At 37.6% G+C, this 18306-nt stretch overlaps 2 protein-coding genes across 6 annotated transcripts in view; one reads left to right on the forward strand and one right to left on the reverse strand.

Moving 5' to 3' along the window:
- Positions 1-1555: 1555 nt before the first annotated feature.
- med11 (mediator complex subunit 11) lies at positions 1556-15423 on the reverse strand. Of its 5 annotated transcripts, XM_028474236.1 has the most exons (6): positions 9262-10683; positions 6490-6600; positions 3130-3217; positions 2939-3044; positions 2189-2414; positions 1556-2109 (listed from the first exon to the last, which is right to left on the reverse strand). In XM_028474236.1, exons 2-6 carry the CDS (start codon positions 6595-6597, stop codon positions 1888-1890), a joined length of 750 nt encoding a protein of 249 aa, XP_028330037.1. In that variant the 5' UTR covers positions 6598-6600; positions 9262-10683; the 3' UTR covers positions 1556-1887. The 5 variants fall into 5 exon arrangements, 4 of the variants coding, with proteins under 4 accessions (XP_028330037.1, XP_028330040.1, XP_028330039.1 ...); XR_003676072.1 differs by lacking the exons at positions 1556-2109; positions 2189-2414; positions 2939-3044 and adding exons at positions 13661-13791; positions 15269-15422 and having other exon boundaries at positions 3154-3217; positions 10672-10854; XM_028474239.1 differs by lacking the exons at positions 1556-2109; positions 2189-2414; positions 2939-3044; positions 3130-3217; positions 6490-6600 and adding exons at positions 13661-13791; positions 15269-15423 and having other exon boundaries at positions 9332-9349; positions 10672-10854.
- Positions 15424-17310: 1887 nt separating this feature from the next.
- pelp1 (proline, glutamate and leucine rich protein 1) overlaps positions 17311-18306 on the forward strand; it is a 30397-nt gene continuing 29401 nt past the window's right edge. The window contains exons 1-2 of the mRNA XM_028474235.1: positions 17311-17871; positions 18075-18139. Coding sequence (XP_028330036.1) covers positions 17731-17871; positions 18075-18139 — 206 coding nt within the window. The 5' untranslated portion in view covers positions 17311-17730. The remainder of the gene's footprint in view (positions 17872-18074; positions 18140-18306) is intronic.

An 18306-nucleotide genomic window follows, 5' to 3' on the forward strand; every position in this document is an offset into this window, starting at 1 on the left:
TTTATGCAGGTTTCAGCACGAAAAATATACACCCACTGTCCTATTTTTGCTCCCTTTTTTCTGTTGGTCATCAGGCGAACACGGTAAATATTGTTTATTTAATGCTTATGAGTGGTTTAAGTCGTATGTGTGACATTTATATGGTAATTTGTGTCAAACTGTGAATCGTCTTTGTTATTTCAGTTTTCACGGTGCTCCACCCGTCAATTCTTCTGTGAAGATCAAACCTTTGAGTGGACATCAGTTTGTCTCGTGAACTTTTTGAATAACCGACAGTTATATCGCCCCTGCAGTCTCAGTGCTCCCTAATGCTGTATTTCATTTTGTAGTTTTGAAAATCTTAAATAGATTTGCTGAGTCATCTGGAGCCAGGAGTGATGCCATACCACTTTTCTGCCTGGACGGACCTCCCAGTAGGGCTGCACAATTAATCACATATTTATTGTAATCACAATTTTGGTTGCCAGGATTAAATTAACCTGATCTTTGGCAATATTTACATTTAAAATGTGTGCTCTGCTGTAGGGGTGTCCCGATCCGACATTGATATTGGATATTGGTCCGATATCAACCAGAAAATGAATATTGGATTTTATTGGACTGTATCTAAAATCTCCAAAATAAGCTCTCCGATAAGTTTTTGATGTTTTTGTCCCCACCCTCAGTTGTTCCCACCATATACTGACAGTAAAAAATAACTGAAGTGAACTTGAATTGTTGACGATTGTTCTCTGTTTGAGTAACATCACTTGATCAAGCCTTTTCTAACATTCCACACTACAAAATAAGTAATAAAAGTATGTATGATTTGTGCTGATATCATATCGGATCAATATCGGTATCGGCCTTTACACAAGGCAGTAATATCGGTATCGTATTGGAAGTGAAAATGTTGTATTAGGACAGACCTACTCTGCTGCATATTTAATCAGGCACTTTCTCAACCATTAGTTAGTGGCAGCTTTCAGTAATTTTGGTGGATTGATGAGAGCTGTGAGCTGTAATTGTTTCCAATGAGTTGCATTTTGTGAAAGCACTCTGTAATAGTGTATTTATTCAGAAAACCCTTGGTACATTTTAAATACTTGGGTTAATATCTTTTTTATGGTATAATTTTCATGTAAAGCTTCATTTTGCACTGTAAACTGTTCATATATTGTTTGTTTTTTAAAAAAAACAGTAGTTCAAAAGAAATACAGATTTTTCCCTAACACGATGAATAATTGTGATTATAATTGTGATTACAATATTGATCAAAATAATGGTAATTATCATCTTGGTCAATAATCATGCAGCCCGACTCCCCAATCATTCATCGTTTACATTTCTGAGCGTCAAATTCCCCCTTAATAAATAACAAAAACAACAACTTTGCAGATCTGCTGAACAGTTGAAAGTTTTTAATCCTTCTGATTAAACACATACAGTACAAACCTTTCAAAACAGCAAAAGTCTCATCATCAGTGAGCAAACTAAGGCACAGCGAACTGTTTGACTTTGAATGTTTTTAACCAATTAATTTCAACATTGTAAAAACTTGGCAATTGTCCTTTCAATTCACTTTTATTGGAACAGGGATTGTAAAGCACACCAAGGCCTTGCAGTCACGGTGTCACCTCAGGTGTGATACAGTGGATACACTCTGATGATGGCCTGTCTGCAGATGGGGCAGAGTGGCTGTGGTAAGCCCTGATAGCATGTGTAGCAGCAGCACACATGTCCACAGTCCAACAGGGGACAGTTACGTGACTGGTTGAGGCAGATCACGCAGGTATTGTCTGGTTGGTTTTCCTGTCCATCTTGTCCAGTGGCGTTTAGAGCCTCTGCCATCAGTCTTTCAAATTCCCTTCGTTCCTGCTCCTACCTCCAGAGAGCTTTCAAATGGCGTTAGTGGCGAAAACAAATCCAGGAAATCACTGCCACCCCTGCTAGAGCAAAGAAACCGGATTGAACCTTCCACCAAAAAGTGGAAGACAAAGCTTCATCCTTCACATTGGAAAAGTCTCCAAGGCTGAGGAGGTACTTGGCTCCATTGATAGGAGGTCGGAGGCTCAGGTTTTCATCTCTGTCCATTATTAACTCGCCAATGCCTGTGAGTGTGGTGCCAACCTGGAACAGATAAGTTCAGTACTTTACAACCAAGAATCTATTTGGAAACATTACAATATAAATAACATGAGAATCTGACCTTGAGCATTTTCTCAGTCTCCATGTAACCGAAAGGCTTTACCCCACTGATGTGGTAGGCTGAAGGAAAAGCCCAAACTCTGTCGTAGAACTTCTTCTTAATTATCTCCATGTAATCTCCAGAGGCATGGAAAGGGTTCTCGACCCTGACTGTGGTTTCATCTGAGCCCACCAACACAAAGGGTACCATGGAGGCTTCTTCCTGGATAACTTGGTCACTCTTGTCCCTAGAACAGGCATATTGAATCCACAGGATTAGGAAACACATTGTTTTTAAAATGTCTAACAATCCCTTAACTTCAATTCCAAAGCAACACTTTGAGGTTACCAGCAGTTTGAGTTACTTAGTCTACAGACTCAGATTATCTATTTTATTTCCATTTAATTGGCTTTACCTAACTAAATGTCATTACGGACTATTAAGTTCCCTGAAAACAGGCTTAATACGGAAACTGAGTTAATCTATTGTTATTAATTTCATATTTCTCTGCTGTAGTCTTTTAGACTGGTTTGAAATTTGACATATGATGCCACTTTAAACAAGGCACTAAGAACTGGGAGATTGCTTTCTCTTCCTTAGGAATCTGATATAATATTACTTGACCTTTAATTTAATTAAAGCATTTTAGAAATTCATTAAATTTGACTTTTTTGGAAAGCACACCTATTGAGCTACGTCAAACGACTGTGCATTATAACTGGAAAACACAGAAACACACTTGTAGTGTAGTTCATTGACTCAGTTTCTCACCATGGGCATGACCAGCTTCTCCACAGAAGCCTGTACTCATGCAACACGCCTAATGTGTTGTTGTAGAAGCGGCTCCTCAAAGGTTCACCAATTGACTTCACTGTACCTAGAAGAGTGGCAAAAAGGAGGGGAATGGTTAAAACACACTGAAGTGAATTGGTAACCAAACACATCAGCAGAACCACAATGACCTTCAATGACAGCATATTGGAGACGTCGTCCAGGAGTAACCCTAATAAGGTCTTTGAGACTCTCATCTATAGGTAGGTGTGGGGCTTTCTGAAATGACAAAACAAAACACTGAAACACATGCTAAAGTAGACAGTAGATCATTTTGGAATGGATTATTATTCATGGTTTCTTTTTGTGTGTAATACTATAATCATATGTCTTTATACTCAATAATCCTGTTAATAAAATACCTTCTCAGTCAGGCCAGCTTTTTACAAAGAACCAGGACAACAGTATTAGAACATCTGATTTCAACTTCATCTAAATCTAAACACAACACAACCATGTGCGTAAGCAAAGAGACAAATCAGACATAAACAAGGCAATCAGATTAACACTAAAAGTCAGAATGTGCCAAAGATCACAAAGTCTATATCATTAACAAATAAAAATAATTATAATTTAAAATGAAACTTTATACACATTAAACTAAACTCCTTCATATACTAATTAAATCAAACAGACACCATAGACCCCTAAATTATAAAAAATAAGGAATAAATCAATTATCTTATACATAATTTGTATTGCTTTAAATCAACGGTAAAATGTCATCTTTAACTAACGATAGTAACTGATCATTGGATTTGTAAATGTAAAACATCTTCTCATTAAACAAATACTGTTAGATATCAATTTTAACTTTTGAAAATCTGTGCTCTGACCTATATTCTTTGTGCATGTCTTTATCTTTGATGAGCTCATATTTGACCCTGACAATCACAAATGTCTTACGTATTACAACAAAAGAAGACACACATGCAGCCTGCATGTCCCAGCCGAAGGAGGAGAAAACTAGATAACAACATAGAATGAAAATGCTGAGGAATCTACATTTGAGGCCCAGGGAGTGAGCAGGCCCTGACGCCCACAGTTGTGCATTAGATGAGTGCCTGTTCTTCTATTGACTTGATATGACTTATTGATTCATTTTCTGTTCATCTCTAATAAATTGATTGATTCAGCAAAGCAAAACCTTTGACTATGTCTCTCTCTATGCAATACTGAACACGAGAGCTAGCTCAAAAACTCTAAAATTAGAGCTGCCAAGCGTCACCCTTTGAGTGTGACAGTCACGCAATTTGACCCATTCTCACACCACACGCCACACTGGGCATTTCTCACGCTTATATTTTTCCATTCATGATAATGAACTTTGGTCCTCGCTGCTTGCTGTAGTTTGAGTAATTCTGATTGACTGACTGAGATAACCAATCCCAGACCAAGCCATGTCTCATTTGTGCCTGAATCTAACCAACCACAGCAGGCGCCATGCAATAATAAACCAATTAGAAGCAACGAAGGCGGGTCTTGACGAGCCGTCTCTAACTAGTGCCTTCCTCACACGACAAGCGCCGAGTCGTCGACATGCTTTCAGAAAGAAAATTTTTAGTTCACTTGTTTATATTGCTGTGTGTGTTATAGTGTTAGTTTACTCGTCTAAAAAACTAACATTTTGTGTGTCTCTCTCTCTCACTCACGTGTGTGTCTGTGCTAGACATGAACTTCAATTAATTAAAACTCTTATTCAGCTACTACCAGTGGTATGAACACTGGTAGTAGTTGAAACAAATGCCTTGTCTAATCTAATGTTCAATTGAACTGAGAAATGTAAAAAGCTCACAGAACAACGCCGTAAAAAGTGGATTTTAAACCTACGTCTGAGGTCGGGAGGAGCAGAGTCTGCTGATGCTGTAGCGACCACTTCATAAGGTGTGTTAGCGAGCTAACTTTGTTTTTGTGGCTGTGTTTATATAGCATTAGGAATCAGTGTACCCTTGGTTCTTTGGGTATTCCGTTTTAAAACCAAATAAAAATAACAAATAAAAGGTGTGGTTGTTTTGTTTTTCTGATTTAAAACCAAAACAGAAATACAGAAAAAACAAAAACCAGATACACAGCGTTTTTCTGTTTTTTTTTATTTTTAATTATAATTTTTTTTAACTTGTTCTGTTTGTGTGATATTTATGGATAAATTAGAGCGAGAACTGAAGTCCGCTACACCTTGTTTCCCTCCCCAGGTCCTGGACCAGGTCTCCTCACAGGACTGTTTAGGATTATTCAGCAGTTTTCTGGTCCTGCTCATGGTGGCTCGTCTTCTGATCGAGAGGTTGGGGGTTCGATCCCAGTACCTGACTATGTGTCGAAGTGTCCTTGGGCAAGACACTGAACCCTAAGTTGCTCCCAGTGGTCGACTAGCGCCTTGCATGGCAGTCCTGTCCCACTGGTGTGTGACTGTGAGAGTGAATGGGTGAATGAGCTGATATGTAAAGCGCTTTGAGACTGCTTCAGTGTGGTGATAAAGCGCTACATAAAATCAAGTCCTAAGTCCTTTTCATTCAGTGTGTGGATGTTTTAGCTCATAAAATGCTGATCACGCTGTAGTTTTATTTTGCGGTGTTACGATCCAAATAGATAAACTGGTGACTGACTATTAACTGTGAGGCTGGTGTGAGGAACAATAGATGTTAGAACTTCTACCAATTGACACTTTTGCAAAAAAAGTAGTAAAAAAAAAACAATTTTGCACGTTATAAATACCGCTGACGGCAGCCGTCAATACACACGGAAGTTGATCATAAGAAATGAGACGCATCAGTAGATTTATTACACCACATATATGCATGTTTTACATAACATCCATTCTTTGGTTTTGATTTATTTATGTAATAATAACGTTTCAATTCACCAGTAATGTGACTTATGCGTTGCTTCTTTTTATGACCGGGAGCAAAAGTCACCAGTTTATCTGGATACTATTTGGATCATAACACTGTTCGGTAAAGTTGGCAGATATTCACAGATTCAGACTTCCAGCATCAATAACTCTTTAACGAAACGTCATCGACACACAAATGACACCTCTGCCATCAGTGGGAGGTGGACAGCATGATATAAGATCATTTTTATCAAACGTAGCATAATAAAAGTCTGTCTGTCAGTCGTTCTGTGTGGTGAGATTAAAACATCAAGCTGTCGTCTTATTTTCCCTTAAATATCCAAATATCACACAAACAAAACCAGATTTAATTTTAAAACAGAAAAAACGCTGCTTGTTTGGTTTTTCAACCAAAAAACCAACCCGTTTTTTTTCAATTTTTCCAGTGGCGGGGGGTGGGGGGGCTTATAGATGCTACTCGAAATGAAGTGTTTTTGTGCCCCCCGCAGTTTTCTTAATGCCCCCCCAGTTAATGCTGCCTGGCGCCGACTCTGAGCCCTGCAATAGCTTTTAAAACAGGATTCCACAAACGTCCACGTGCAACAAACTTGTAGAAAACTGTAGATTAACATTTACAATAAAGAATAAAATCAAAACTGACATCAAGTTGTTCAACAGTGGCTCGACTTCTCCTGTACAGGTAGTAGGAGTATCCTGACAGGGTCAAACAGGTTCCCATACAGAATACAGCTGCAGACGTCACATCCATTTCCTGCACAAACAGACACAGTAAAACACATCAGCACAACTCTGACTTCATGTTCACGCTTTTTATAACTGAAGTTAGTTTAATTAATACAACTTAGCTGCTCATCTGCTCAGGATTCTAGAAAAATCAAAAGTGACCTTTAAAAGTTGAAAAAAAGGCTTAAGCAGAAGCATGGACAGCTGAGGCCAGAAAGCAAGTCGTACATTTCCTGTTAATCCCGTCTAACAGCGTTTGTTGTTTTATCCGGTTCTAAATATCTTGAAGAGAAGTTATACTTCTCATCATGTTGTTTTCCTTCTTCTTTGGGTTTTTCTTGCACCCTCTTTGTTGCACTACCGCCCTCATCTCAGCGGTTAACTCCTACCACCGTTCTTTAACCCCGGAAGTGTTTAAGTGGTGGCCACCGTAGACATTATAATAGGTAGACGCCGCATCGACTGCTGCGGCCATAGATATCATATATAAAGGCTAGATGCCTTACGGCGGATTCTGCCATGGCATCATCGGTGGCCATCTGGCCCCGGCAGCTCTCTGACTGAGTCTTGTGGAACCAGAGGGAAGGTGAGTGATCTGCCGAATGTAAATACTTTTATCTAGCTAAAATCTTGACGGATTTGGATTCGGTTTGCTTTCTTATTAACGTGGCTACAATTCTGGATGTTTTCAAATGTTAAGATTGCAGCTTCTCCCTTCAAAAACAACTTAATCATGGAGCATAGTTGTGTAAGGCTGATACCACCAGATTTAACTTGTTAGGAAAGTTTGTTAAAAAACATCTTTCGTTATGTTTCCTTTAGAAAATTGCCGAGTGAAGATTGAAGTGAAGATTCCAGACTTTTGTGCAGCCTATGGATGCTCTAATCGCCGTTCTGTTGGAGCCAGAGTCTGTGGGACCAACTTTCATATGTAAGATACTACAACACTATGACTATATTTAGGATATATTAGTTACTTAGTGGAAGTATGTACAATACAGGTCTTGTTACAAAGGAACAGTGGGGCTGACATAACAGAATTACAATATTGTTGTTGACACAAGGCTATTTAGAATGTGTTTGTTTAATCAATCACCGAATGTTTCTTTTGGACACCTTTTTGTCACTATTTTAATGTGGTTAGTCTTAAAATATCATCTGAAGTATCATTATGTAATAAATATTATTTATTGATTCCACTATGTTTTTGGGTCATTTCTTATTTCTGTACTCCATGTGTATACCTCCACAGTAGTCTAGTTCTTAAATAGTAAATAATTAATAACGTGTGTGTGTTCATTGCACCTATCTGAAGTCCAATGGGGAAATAAGTAGGTCATCCAACACTATTGACCGGAAGTGTAATATAATAATTCACAAGTGCAGTGTTATAACGACACATCTGACATTTATAACAAACTAAACCGTTTGAATATTGGTAGAAAATTGAGCAAGTTATTGTTTTTTAAAAAGTACATGCACAACTACTACACGATTATGGGTGAGCGAGCTGACCCTGACAAGATGGCCGCCAGTGCGGACGAGACATCGAGCCTTTATATGATATCTATGGGTGCGTCAACGGGGCGGCCATCTTGGACCGGTGGCACTCACTCCTACAGTCATCTCTAGAGGAATGATGTGCTTACACAATTAAAGGTGTCATACATCGCTCAATTTTCAAGCATTTTTTACGGGGTTTGTTTGTAACAAACGTCAGAAATAGATAGATAGGTAGACAGATAGACATAAGTAGAATAAAAGGAACCTAGAAAACATTCAGATGTGCTCAGGGTTTTATTGACAACATTGTTATAGGCTATACACTGTATTATTATTATTATTGTTATTGTATAATTTTACTACTACTGTATTATTGTTATTGCTAATCTTATCATTCTCATTATATTATATTATTGTATTACTATTATTGTTATTGCTATATTTTCCGGTCACATCAATCAACGTCCGGTTGCACGTATATATATATATATATATATATATATATATATATATATATATATATATATTTTTTTTTTTTTTTATTTGAAAAAAATTAATAAAATAAAATTCAGACACGCATTTTCATTATGAAAAAAACATATCCAATGAGCTTTATCAATGTGAAAAAAACAAATCTGATGTAAATTTTATATATATACATATATATATAAAAGCATAAAAAAAGGATTTCAGTGTACAAGTGCGCCATCTAATGTGTAAACCCATTGTTTTCATTGTGGTTTTTTTTTTTCATCGTCACTGTGTTTTTTCCCAAACGGCCTCCTATACATATCCACAGTTTTTCAAATATTTTTTTTTAATCCGTTTTCCGAATAAAATTTTTTTTTCCGTTTTCCAAATTATTATTTTTCTAAATCTGTTATGCGAATTAAATTTTCTTAGTCCGTTTTCCGAATTAATTTTGGAATTTGTTCTGAAATATTTTTTTTGAATCCGTTTTGCAAATATTTTTTTTTAATCCGTTTTCCGAAATCATTTTTAAAATAATCTGTTTTCCGTATTAACTTTTTTTTAAAATCCGTTTTCCGAATTAATTATTTTTTTGTAAATCCGTTTCCCGAATTTATATATATATATATATATATATATATATTTTTTTTTTTTTAATCCGTTTTTTTAAAATGTGCCTTTATGTGAGAACGTAATAAAAAGTAAAAATAATTACCTGTCCCTTTATCGATTAAAAGCAAATGTCCTCGGAAGTGCATCCAGCCTCTATTTATACCGCTGCAGAGGATGAGGTGTGACTGTATCTTCAAAGGACAAATCAAAGGACACATGCCGACATCTGTTGCCATGTCATGTACAAACATTATTTTTCATCATTTCAACCAAGCATTCGAGCACTATATTTTTGTCCTTGGTTTTAGGTTTTAGAATGAGATGCATATCAAATATTTTAATTACACTTCACATATCAACTTTTTGGTTAGATTCATTTTTAAGAACACCTTGTGGTTCAAACAGACAATAAGAATGTGTAGTATGTAATCCACACCAGGGTTGTATTTTCATCAAAATACAACATCAGCATACTACATCTCTTTCATTTTGACAATAAAAAATACTTTCTCTCTAATTTTCTTAAAAAATGTACTAGATCATAATTTTGGAAAAATCCCCTTCTTTCCTAAATGTCTCATCCACAGACAAACTTTAGAGCCTCAATGATCACTTACATTAAGAGTCATTCTATAGTTTAGATGAGTGTGTAGAGGGACCAGAAATGTGTGGATTAACAGCAGGAAGAACATGTGAAAAATCTGAAATTTAATGAAAATCCGTTTAAATGACATAACCTACATTATTAATGACAATGTACCTGCACATTTGGACAATCATGCCTGAGGACTGAGCATGCGTATTTTTGACGGATCAGCATGAAAACACTCCACAGAAAAGTAACCCGGTCAACTCAATAAACTGAATCTAAGAGGGTCTTACTAACTAACTAACTAACCTCTACAACACCAGTAGATTCGGAGTGCACGGTGCAGCGACTGTGAGAAAGCCCCCAAAACACCACTAGATGATACAGATGCAAACACCAAATCCAGCATGTGCGTTGCAAAAGCTTCCAGTGGAAACTTTGGTTCTCCTCAGATCACTAGTAGCTACTAGTCAGGAATGGTATTAGCATTTTGTAGTCCTGAAACTTCTTTCCAACTGGGTGAAGACCACATGAGCTGGTGTTTGGATCCCAGTGCTCATATCAACTATTGTATTCAAGACTTGGTTGTGTTACCATGTCTCCTTCACCTCCACCACTTTTTTCAGATCTACTTCAGGGAACCACTCAATTGGAAACGTGTTTGATGTCTTCATCTCTAACCAACCTTAAATAAGCAAATGTGATGGACAATGTTTTACTCAGTTCTTGAAAAAAAGATATTACAATTTATAACATGTTGCAAGCTGTGTACACCCCAATAAAAAAAGATCCAAAACAACTATATATAGACAAGGAATGTAACATACATAATAAAACAAAGTTCCTGGGTTCCTGAGTGTGGCAACAGAGAAAGATAATGATACAGATAACACATACTGTGAAATAAAAAATACATAAACCCACAGCAGGTAGTTTGTTTTGCTTTCATATCTGCTGCTGTTGATGCTGTGGCTGCTCCAGCATGACTTCACAGGTTCGGCCCAGGTCTCCCAATTTCACTTTGGCGTACTCGGCTCGGTTTAAGGCCATCTGACAGTCCTTTCTGGCTGAATAGGTGGAACCTTCGTGAGGCTGACCTGTAGCTACCTGGAAGTAAAAGAGAAAATTCTGGCCAAATTCACAGGAAACTCAAAACTTAAAGTTATCCTAATAGTAGTATGTAGTAAACTTTATATGGACATATGAGTATGGATTATATTTGTTCCTCCACTTTGGACTCTGGAAATGTGTTTGGGTTCTATGTGTATTTTTAACTCTTGAAATTTTCCATTAACTTTCAGGTAAACACCTTAAAATGAAAGTCTTTATCAGCATTTAAGAGGTGAAAGAATATTTTCCAATTGTCTACATACAGTATTTATGGACTTGACTATGTGCTGAGAATGGTTTGCAATTATTCTTTAATTTGGTATTGATCTTATCATTAGCTGATGGAAGCCAGTTATTAATAGGGAGGATCAAGCTGGTGTTAATCCAGAACTCTCTTCCTCGATGCAACAAGAAATGCGCATGTTCAGTGGCTAAAGGAAAAAGAAATTCAGGGATCATGCATCGTAAGCTTAAAGGATATTGTCATCATGATTGCTTTGAGTTAAAGCTTTTAATGCTGCAAATATTTCTACAAACTGATGTGATCTCTTGTGTCAGTAGGGTATTCCAGAAAGCGGGTTATGTTCAAACTCTAAGTTTGTTTGGCCTTAAGGAAAACTCTTGAGTTTCTGATTCTAGAACGCGAGGCAAGTTATGTATACTCTGAGTATGTCACCACGGTAACATTCTCTGTGAACTGAACCTGCTCGCTGGCAGGTTTTGTATAAGTACAGTAAGTTAGTAACCCTGGGTTTCTACCTGGCTCCGTCTGGATACAAACCTGTGACAAATGTAGATGATACGACAAATTTAATAATCAAATGAAAACCTAAATGTGTGGAGAGATGATGACCTAAATATGCATTACTGTTCTAAATTTTGTTTTTATATTTCATTTTAGCTGATGCCAAGTGCACTTTTCTCCCGTCGGATTGACTCTAAATAAACATAACATTTTTAACCAACTCTTTGACAGCTGCTACACATCGAACGAGACTTCAGCGACTCTGGCGACTAGATTACATTTAAAATCAATGTAAATGACAACGTCAAGCAGGCATCACTGTCTGTAGAGCCTAGGCTGCAGCCCACCCTCCCACTACAACGAGAAGGCTGCAGCGGGAGGGCTGTTCATTTCCTCAGTTTACTTCGGCCAAATGAAAGTGGCATACTCCTTGAATAAGTCTTTTAAATTCCATGTACAGTATGGCAAAAAAGTATTTAGTCAGCCACCTATTGTGCAAGTTCTCCCACTTAAAAAGATGAGAAAGGCCTGTAATTTTCATCTTAGATATACCTCAACTATGAGAGACAAAATTAGAAAAAAAAAATCCAAAAAAATCACATTGTAGGATTTTTAATGAATTAATTGGTAAATCCCTCAGTTAAATAAGTATTTGGTCACCTACAAACAAGCAAGATTCCTGGCTCTCACAGCCCTGTAACTTCTTTAAGAGGCTCCTCTGTCCTCCACTCATTACCTGTATTAATGACACCAGTTTGAACTCATTATCAGTATAAAACACACCTGTCCACAACCTCAAACAGTCACACTCCAAACTCCATTATGGCCAAGACCAAAGAGCTGTCAAAGGACACCTGAAACAAAATTCTAGACCTGCACCAGGCTGGGAAGACTGAATCTGCATTAGGTAAGAAATCAACTGTGGGAGCAATTATGAGAAAATGGAAGACATAATCTCCATCAATCTGGGGCTCCACGCAAAATCTCACCCCGTGGGGTCAAAATGATCACAAGAACGTTGAGCAAAAAACCCAGAACAACACGGGGAGACCTAGTGAATGACCTGCAGAGAGCTGGGACCAAAGTAACAAAGGCTACCATCAGTAACACATTACGCCACCAGGGACTCCTGCAGTGTCAGACGTGTCCTCCTGCTTAAGTCAGCGCATGTCCGGGCCCGTCTGAAGTTTGCTAGAGAGCTTTTGGATGATCCAGAAGAGGATTGGGCGAATGTCATATGGTCAAATAAAACCATATGGCGAATGTCATATGGTTTTGATCTTTGATCTGTCCATACACCGATTTGGAGGAGAAACACGACGAGTTTCTGCTCCAAACTCAACTCATCGTGTTTGGAGGAAAAGGAACACCATACCTGCATGGAGGAATGGGCCAAAATACCAGCAACAGTGTGTGAAAACCTTGTGAAGACTTACAGAAAACATTTGACCTCTGTCATTGCCAACAAAGGGTACATTACAATTGAGATTAACTTTTGTTATTGACCAAATATTTTCCACCATAATTTGCAAATAAATTCATTAAAAATCCTACAATGTAATTTTTTTTTTCTAATTTTGTCTCTCATAGTTGAAGTGTACCTATGATGAAAATTACAGGCCTCTCTCATCATTTAAGTTGGAGAACTTGCACAATTGGTGGCTGACTAAATACTTTTTTGCACCACTGTATATTTTGAGTGAACTCATCATTTAGTAACTCCGTAAGTTGATCGTTTAAACCCTAAGCACAAGTGGCGCTGTCAATGATAAGTGCTGTAAACCCATCGGGGGGAAATAAGTAGCTCTCATCCGGCTCGTTGCCATGGTAGCTCGTGTTATCTTTGCTCTATTGATGATGGCTTTTTATCACGCTCGTGCACGTGAGTAACTCAAGATTTTCATATTCAGAGTTGATTGACCCACTTCATATCAGCTGTAATAGAACAAGACACTCAGTTTCCCATCACAGAATATATTAACTCAAAGTTTATGGATAGACAGAGTTTGTTGAACCTTCTTTCTGGAATACCACCTGCTCTTTCACATAAACAATGACCTGTGTGAGGTAGCGGATCTGGGAGCTCAGCTCGCTCTCCACGCGGTTGACTGAGCTCTGAAACTGGACCAGCTGTCGGTCAAGGAAGCTGGCATTCTGCTTGTCTTTAGAAAGCTCGAGAACGATGTTTCCTGGAAAAACAAACACCATCACTAATAGTGGCTCAACCCAAAAACAAAACGCAAACTACTCATGCTATGCCTGATCTTTCAAAATATATTGCTTAAAAGGAAGCACATGGTACACACCTACTGTCTCTGATTTTACTTACAGGCTTTAGTCTATCGCATGTTATTAACCTAATGACCACAAGAGGACAGACTACACCAAGACAGTAAGAAGAGCTTTCCATTGCATTAATGCTTATTAGGGTTTTAAGTCCACAAGTGAAATAAAATGATATTGCTATTAACGTTAGGTAGACCTAATGTTTTTTTAAAACCATATCAACTATTCTGTGGGCTCTGCTGTGGATAAACTGAGCTGTTATTACAGCAGAGCTTTAAAATAATCGTAAATGTGCAGGTGTTTAACAATGTTATAATTATTTGTTTGTTTGTTTGTTTGTATTCTGTCGAAAGTACTTCAAATAGTTGGACAAAATTAAAATGAAAGACTTTATGCCATGGAAGGTTTCATTCAATTATGGCACAGTCTCATTAGCAAATTCATAGCTCGGTTCATAATTTACTGATCTTTATGAAATTTGACTTATGTCGGGTTGGTTCCTCAATTACCAAAAAAGAGGATATTTGGAGCTTTGGTGGAAGTTTGCGCTCTGAGTGCTCGTGTTACATAAATATATACAAGTTAAACTCATTCTTTCTACCAACTAACAGATATTACCAAAGCTTTCAACAAATAAGTCACTAGAAATTTGGTAATACTCTTCATTTAGCTAAAGCTGTAATAAAGAGCATTTGAATCACTGGATTTTAGTGTTTCGTTAATTTCAGTGAGATGTTAGTCAGGTATGAACCCAGCAGGTCTCTCAGATCTATGGACACAGGTCAGATAGTAGAGCCCAGAGCTCACAGTAAACATGGTGATGCTGCTTTTAATTGTTATGCTGCAAAGAAGTGCAACAAACTGCCAGCAGAGCTTAAGTCAGCATCACATGTGAACATTTTTAAATAAAAATTAAAGACACTTTTTCTCTAGTGCGTATGATTGAAAGGGAGATTTTTAATCATGTTGTTGTTGATGTAATGTGTTTGATGATTTTAAATGGTTTTGCTACGGATTTGAATGTTCATATTGATTTTTAAGATGTTTAATGTTTTCTGTTGCACCTTTTGATCATGTAAAGCACATTGAGTTGCCTGGTGTATGAAATGCCGCGTGTGTGTGTGTGTGCGCGTGTGCGTGTGTCTAGAGTTGATGTAGCTTTGGTTTAAACTTGATAGCTAGAAAAAGGCGTTTTGTGGAACCTCACTGTTGGCTAGAAGCAGCTGTGTAGTATCGGTGTTTTGTCCGAGTTGCTCTGTGTACTTTTGTGCTTGTATCACCTTCTGATTTAGAGATGTCGATGCGTAAAAATGCAATGCGTAAATACTCATTTCTAAACTTGACCCAGCTGTATCTATCCGGTAAGAGGCCAATCCTTACCCGCACACTGCAGGACCGTGGCGATCTCCTTCTCAACATCCTCCAGAGATCTCAGCCGCTCGTTGGCCATGGCTCGAGGCGGAGCGAACGCGCTTCTTTCACGGGTTGAGTTCAGTTAAAGCCACCGGGGAGCGGAAAGCACCAGACATAGACATTTAGAGGCAGATAGGACGCGTGCGCGGTCCTAAAATAGACGCCATCTTGCCAGGGACTGAAGTAGACAGGAGTATAAATTGTCTGTTAGTTTTATTTACTTGATTATTTATTTACAGTGCAATATTTATTTAATATGGACAAAAACTGCATCAAAATCAGTGGCGTTCACAAAGTAACTGTACCTAGATCAAACAAATAAGGCATCACTAACAGTAAATAATGCCAGTTTTATAACTAAATATGTGATGGGTGAGTCGTCATGCAAAAATGGATATGTCATAGACATGGGATATGTGCTATACAATCAATACTATTGTATAATCATGTTGTTATATAATTAATAATGTATTCTCTTATAAAATATTATTCTAACATTTTGTATGTATGTTTTTTTAACATACTTTTAACATAATTAAATGTCCAATAGCTTGTATTTACCCACAATAAAATATATTCAGGTCAACTTTCTCAAAGCGAATAAACAGTTTTAGAACATCTGATTTCAACTTAATCTAAATCTAACAATAACACAAGCAAGTACATAAGTGATGAGACAAATCAGATATAAATAACCTGGACATTCAGATTAACACTAAAAAAATGATAGTTTGACCAAAATGCACAAACTCTAAATCATTAACAAATAATAATTCTATTCTAAATATTAAACATAATATACATTAAACAACTCATATACATATACCCAATAAATCAAATAAACAGACACAATAGACACATAAATGATAAATAATACTAATGAATAAATCAATAATCTTGAATATAGTTTGTACTGCTTTATATCAGCAGTAAATGTCATCTTTAACTAACCATAATAACTTGCGTTTGATTTCTAATTGTGAAACATCTTCTAATTAAAAGAATACTGTAAGATTTAAACTTTTGAAATCTATGCTTTAACCTATATAATGTGTGTTTATCTTTGAGCTCATGTTTGACCCTGACAATCACAAATATTTTACGTATCATAACAAAAGAAGACACATGTCCCACCAATGTCAAGGGAGGAGAAACAATATATAACAAAATAGAATAAAATGCTGATAAAACTAGGTTCGAGGCCCAGGAATGAGCCGACCCTGACGCCCACAGCTGTGCATTAGATTAGTGCCTGTTCTCCTATTGACTTGATATTGTTGTTGATTCTTTTTATGTTCATCTGTAATAAAGTGATTGATTGATTGATTCAGCAAAGCAAAACCTCTGCTATGTCTCTCTGTATGTAATCTCAGGTACTGAATGTGAGAGTATCTCAAAACTCAAACAAGAGCAATTTTAATACTGACCCATCAAAGCAAGGCAACAATATGGAGCACATTTCAGCAGCAAGGCATTCCATTTGATTCATGCGAGGCATTAAAACAATTATATATAACGTAGGGCACAAAGATAGATGAATCAAAATAAAGTTCAGAAAATAAACTGAGAAAAGAAGCATTTTAAATGATGAAACCAGAAACCAATATGAAATAACCTGAATTACTGTGTTCAACAATAGTTAATGCACATAATTCATATTGTTTTTTTAGGATTCAAATGCTTTTACTTTAACTCACATCCTTCTCTTTCTGCGTGGGTGTGTATTATTATTATTACCAGTGCTGTTTTCATTTCTGTTTTGTTTTCATTATTAGTACCATTGTTAATATTGATTATTATTATTATTACCCATGCTGTTTTCATTTATATTATTATTTTCTTTCTTTATATGCCGCTCTTTGCCTTTTAATTGTCCTACGGCGATGATTAATTAACGTTTTCATGTCGTTCTGCATGACCGCTGCCATTCTCCTCCATATGTCTATGGCCTCAACCTCACAGTACGGTAAAGACCTGCGACAACAATGGGCTCATGTAAATGACGTCACTCTGCTGATAGGAATATACAGTCTCTCATAGGAGTTCTAACAATTGCATTCCACAAGACACAAATCAACAAGAACAAACCCATCCATCCATTTTCAGACCAGATTGTTCCTGTTTTCAAAGGTCGCGAGGAACAAGAAAATCGGGAAAAATAATATATGCACGACTTACATGACGAGCCAACAACACAGCAGCACAAGCACACATACAAACACCAACAGACTCTTCATATTCTCATAGGGATTGTTTAAACGCTCTTTTTTATCTGCATAAATGAGAAACGCAAACATCAGCCACAGTTTATTTAATAAAGGCGATTTGATCGGATTGGAAGCTGTCAGTGTGAAGAGATCGGGCAGTGGCCACTGACAAGGACGTCACTCTGTCGCGTTCTGCTTACGTCAGCTCGGTGCAGAGAAAAGATGGCGACGTCGGCCTGGTTGCATGGCCCAGCAGCAGCGCGACTCACTGAGGGCTTTGTGTCGGCTTTGAAAGAACAGCGAGCAGAGTATCTACCGGCTCTGTTGGCCAGCTACAGAGAACATGGCGTCATTTCCACACAGGTAGGACCCGCGGGGAGCACACGGACACCCGGCCGGGCTCCAGCGGTTCACGCTCTGATGTGAATATGGTGTAACATCTGCTTAGATTGAGTGTGTCTGAATACAGAGGGATTCAGTGATACTAACGGGCTGTGTCAGTGGAACTAAACATCCTCTGTCTGGTTTCACCAGCTGTTCTCAAGCCTGTGTGTGTTTCTTTGCAGGGAGCTGGAGTTGTTGGGGGGCTTGTTGGTTTCTGCCATACCAAATTGGGGTCCAGTAAAACCAGGTGAGAGGGTCACTCTAGAGGGAGCTCTGACCCACATCTGAGACTGTAGGGCAGTAGCTGTGCATGTCTGTTGATCTCTATTTGATTCGCCACACAATTTTAGAACTACTCAAAACATGCAGAATGAGTCAAATCAAGTTTTAAACCTTTTGTTTCTATTGGTTATA

This window comes from Gouania willdenowi, chromosome 18 (genome assembly GCF_900634775.1).
Source record: "Gouania willdenowi chromosome 18, fGouWil2.1, whole genome shotgun sequence".
Classification (NCBI taxonomy): domain Eukaryota; kingdom Metazoa; phylum Chordata; class Actinopteri; order Blenniiformes; family Gobiesocidae; genus Gouania; species Gouania willdenowi.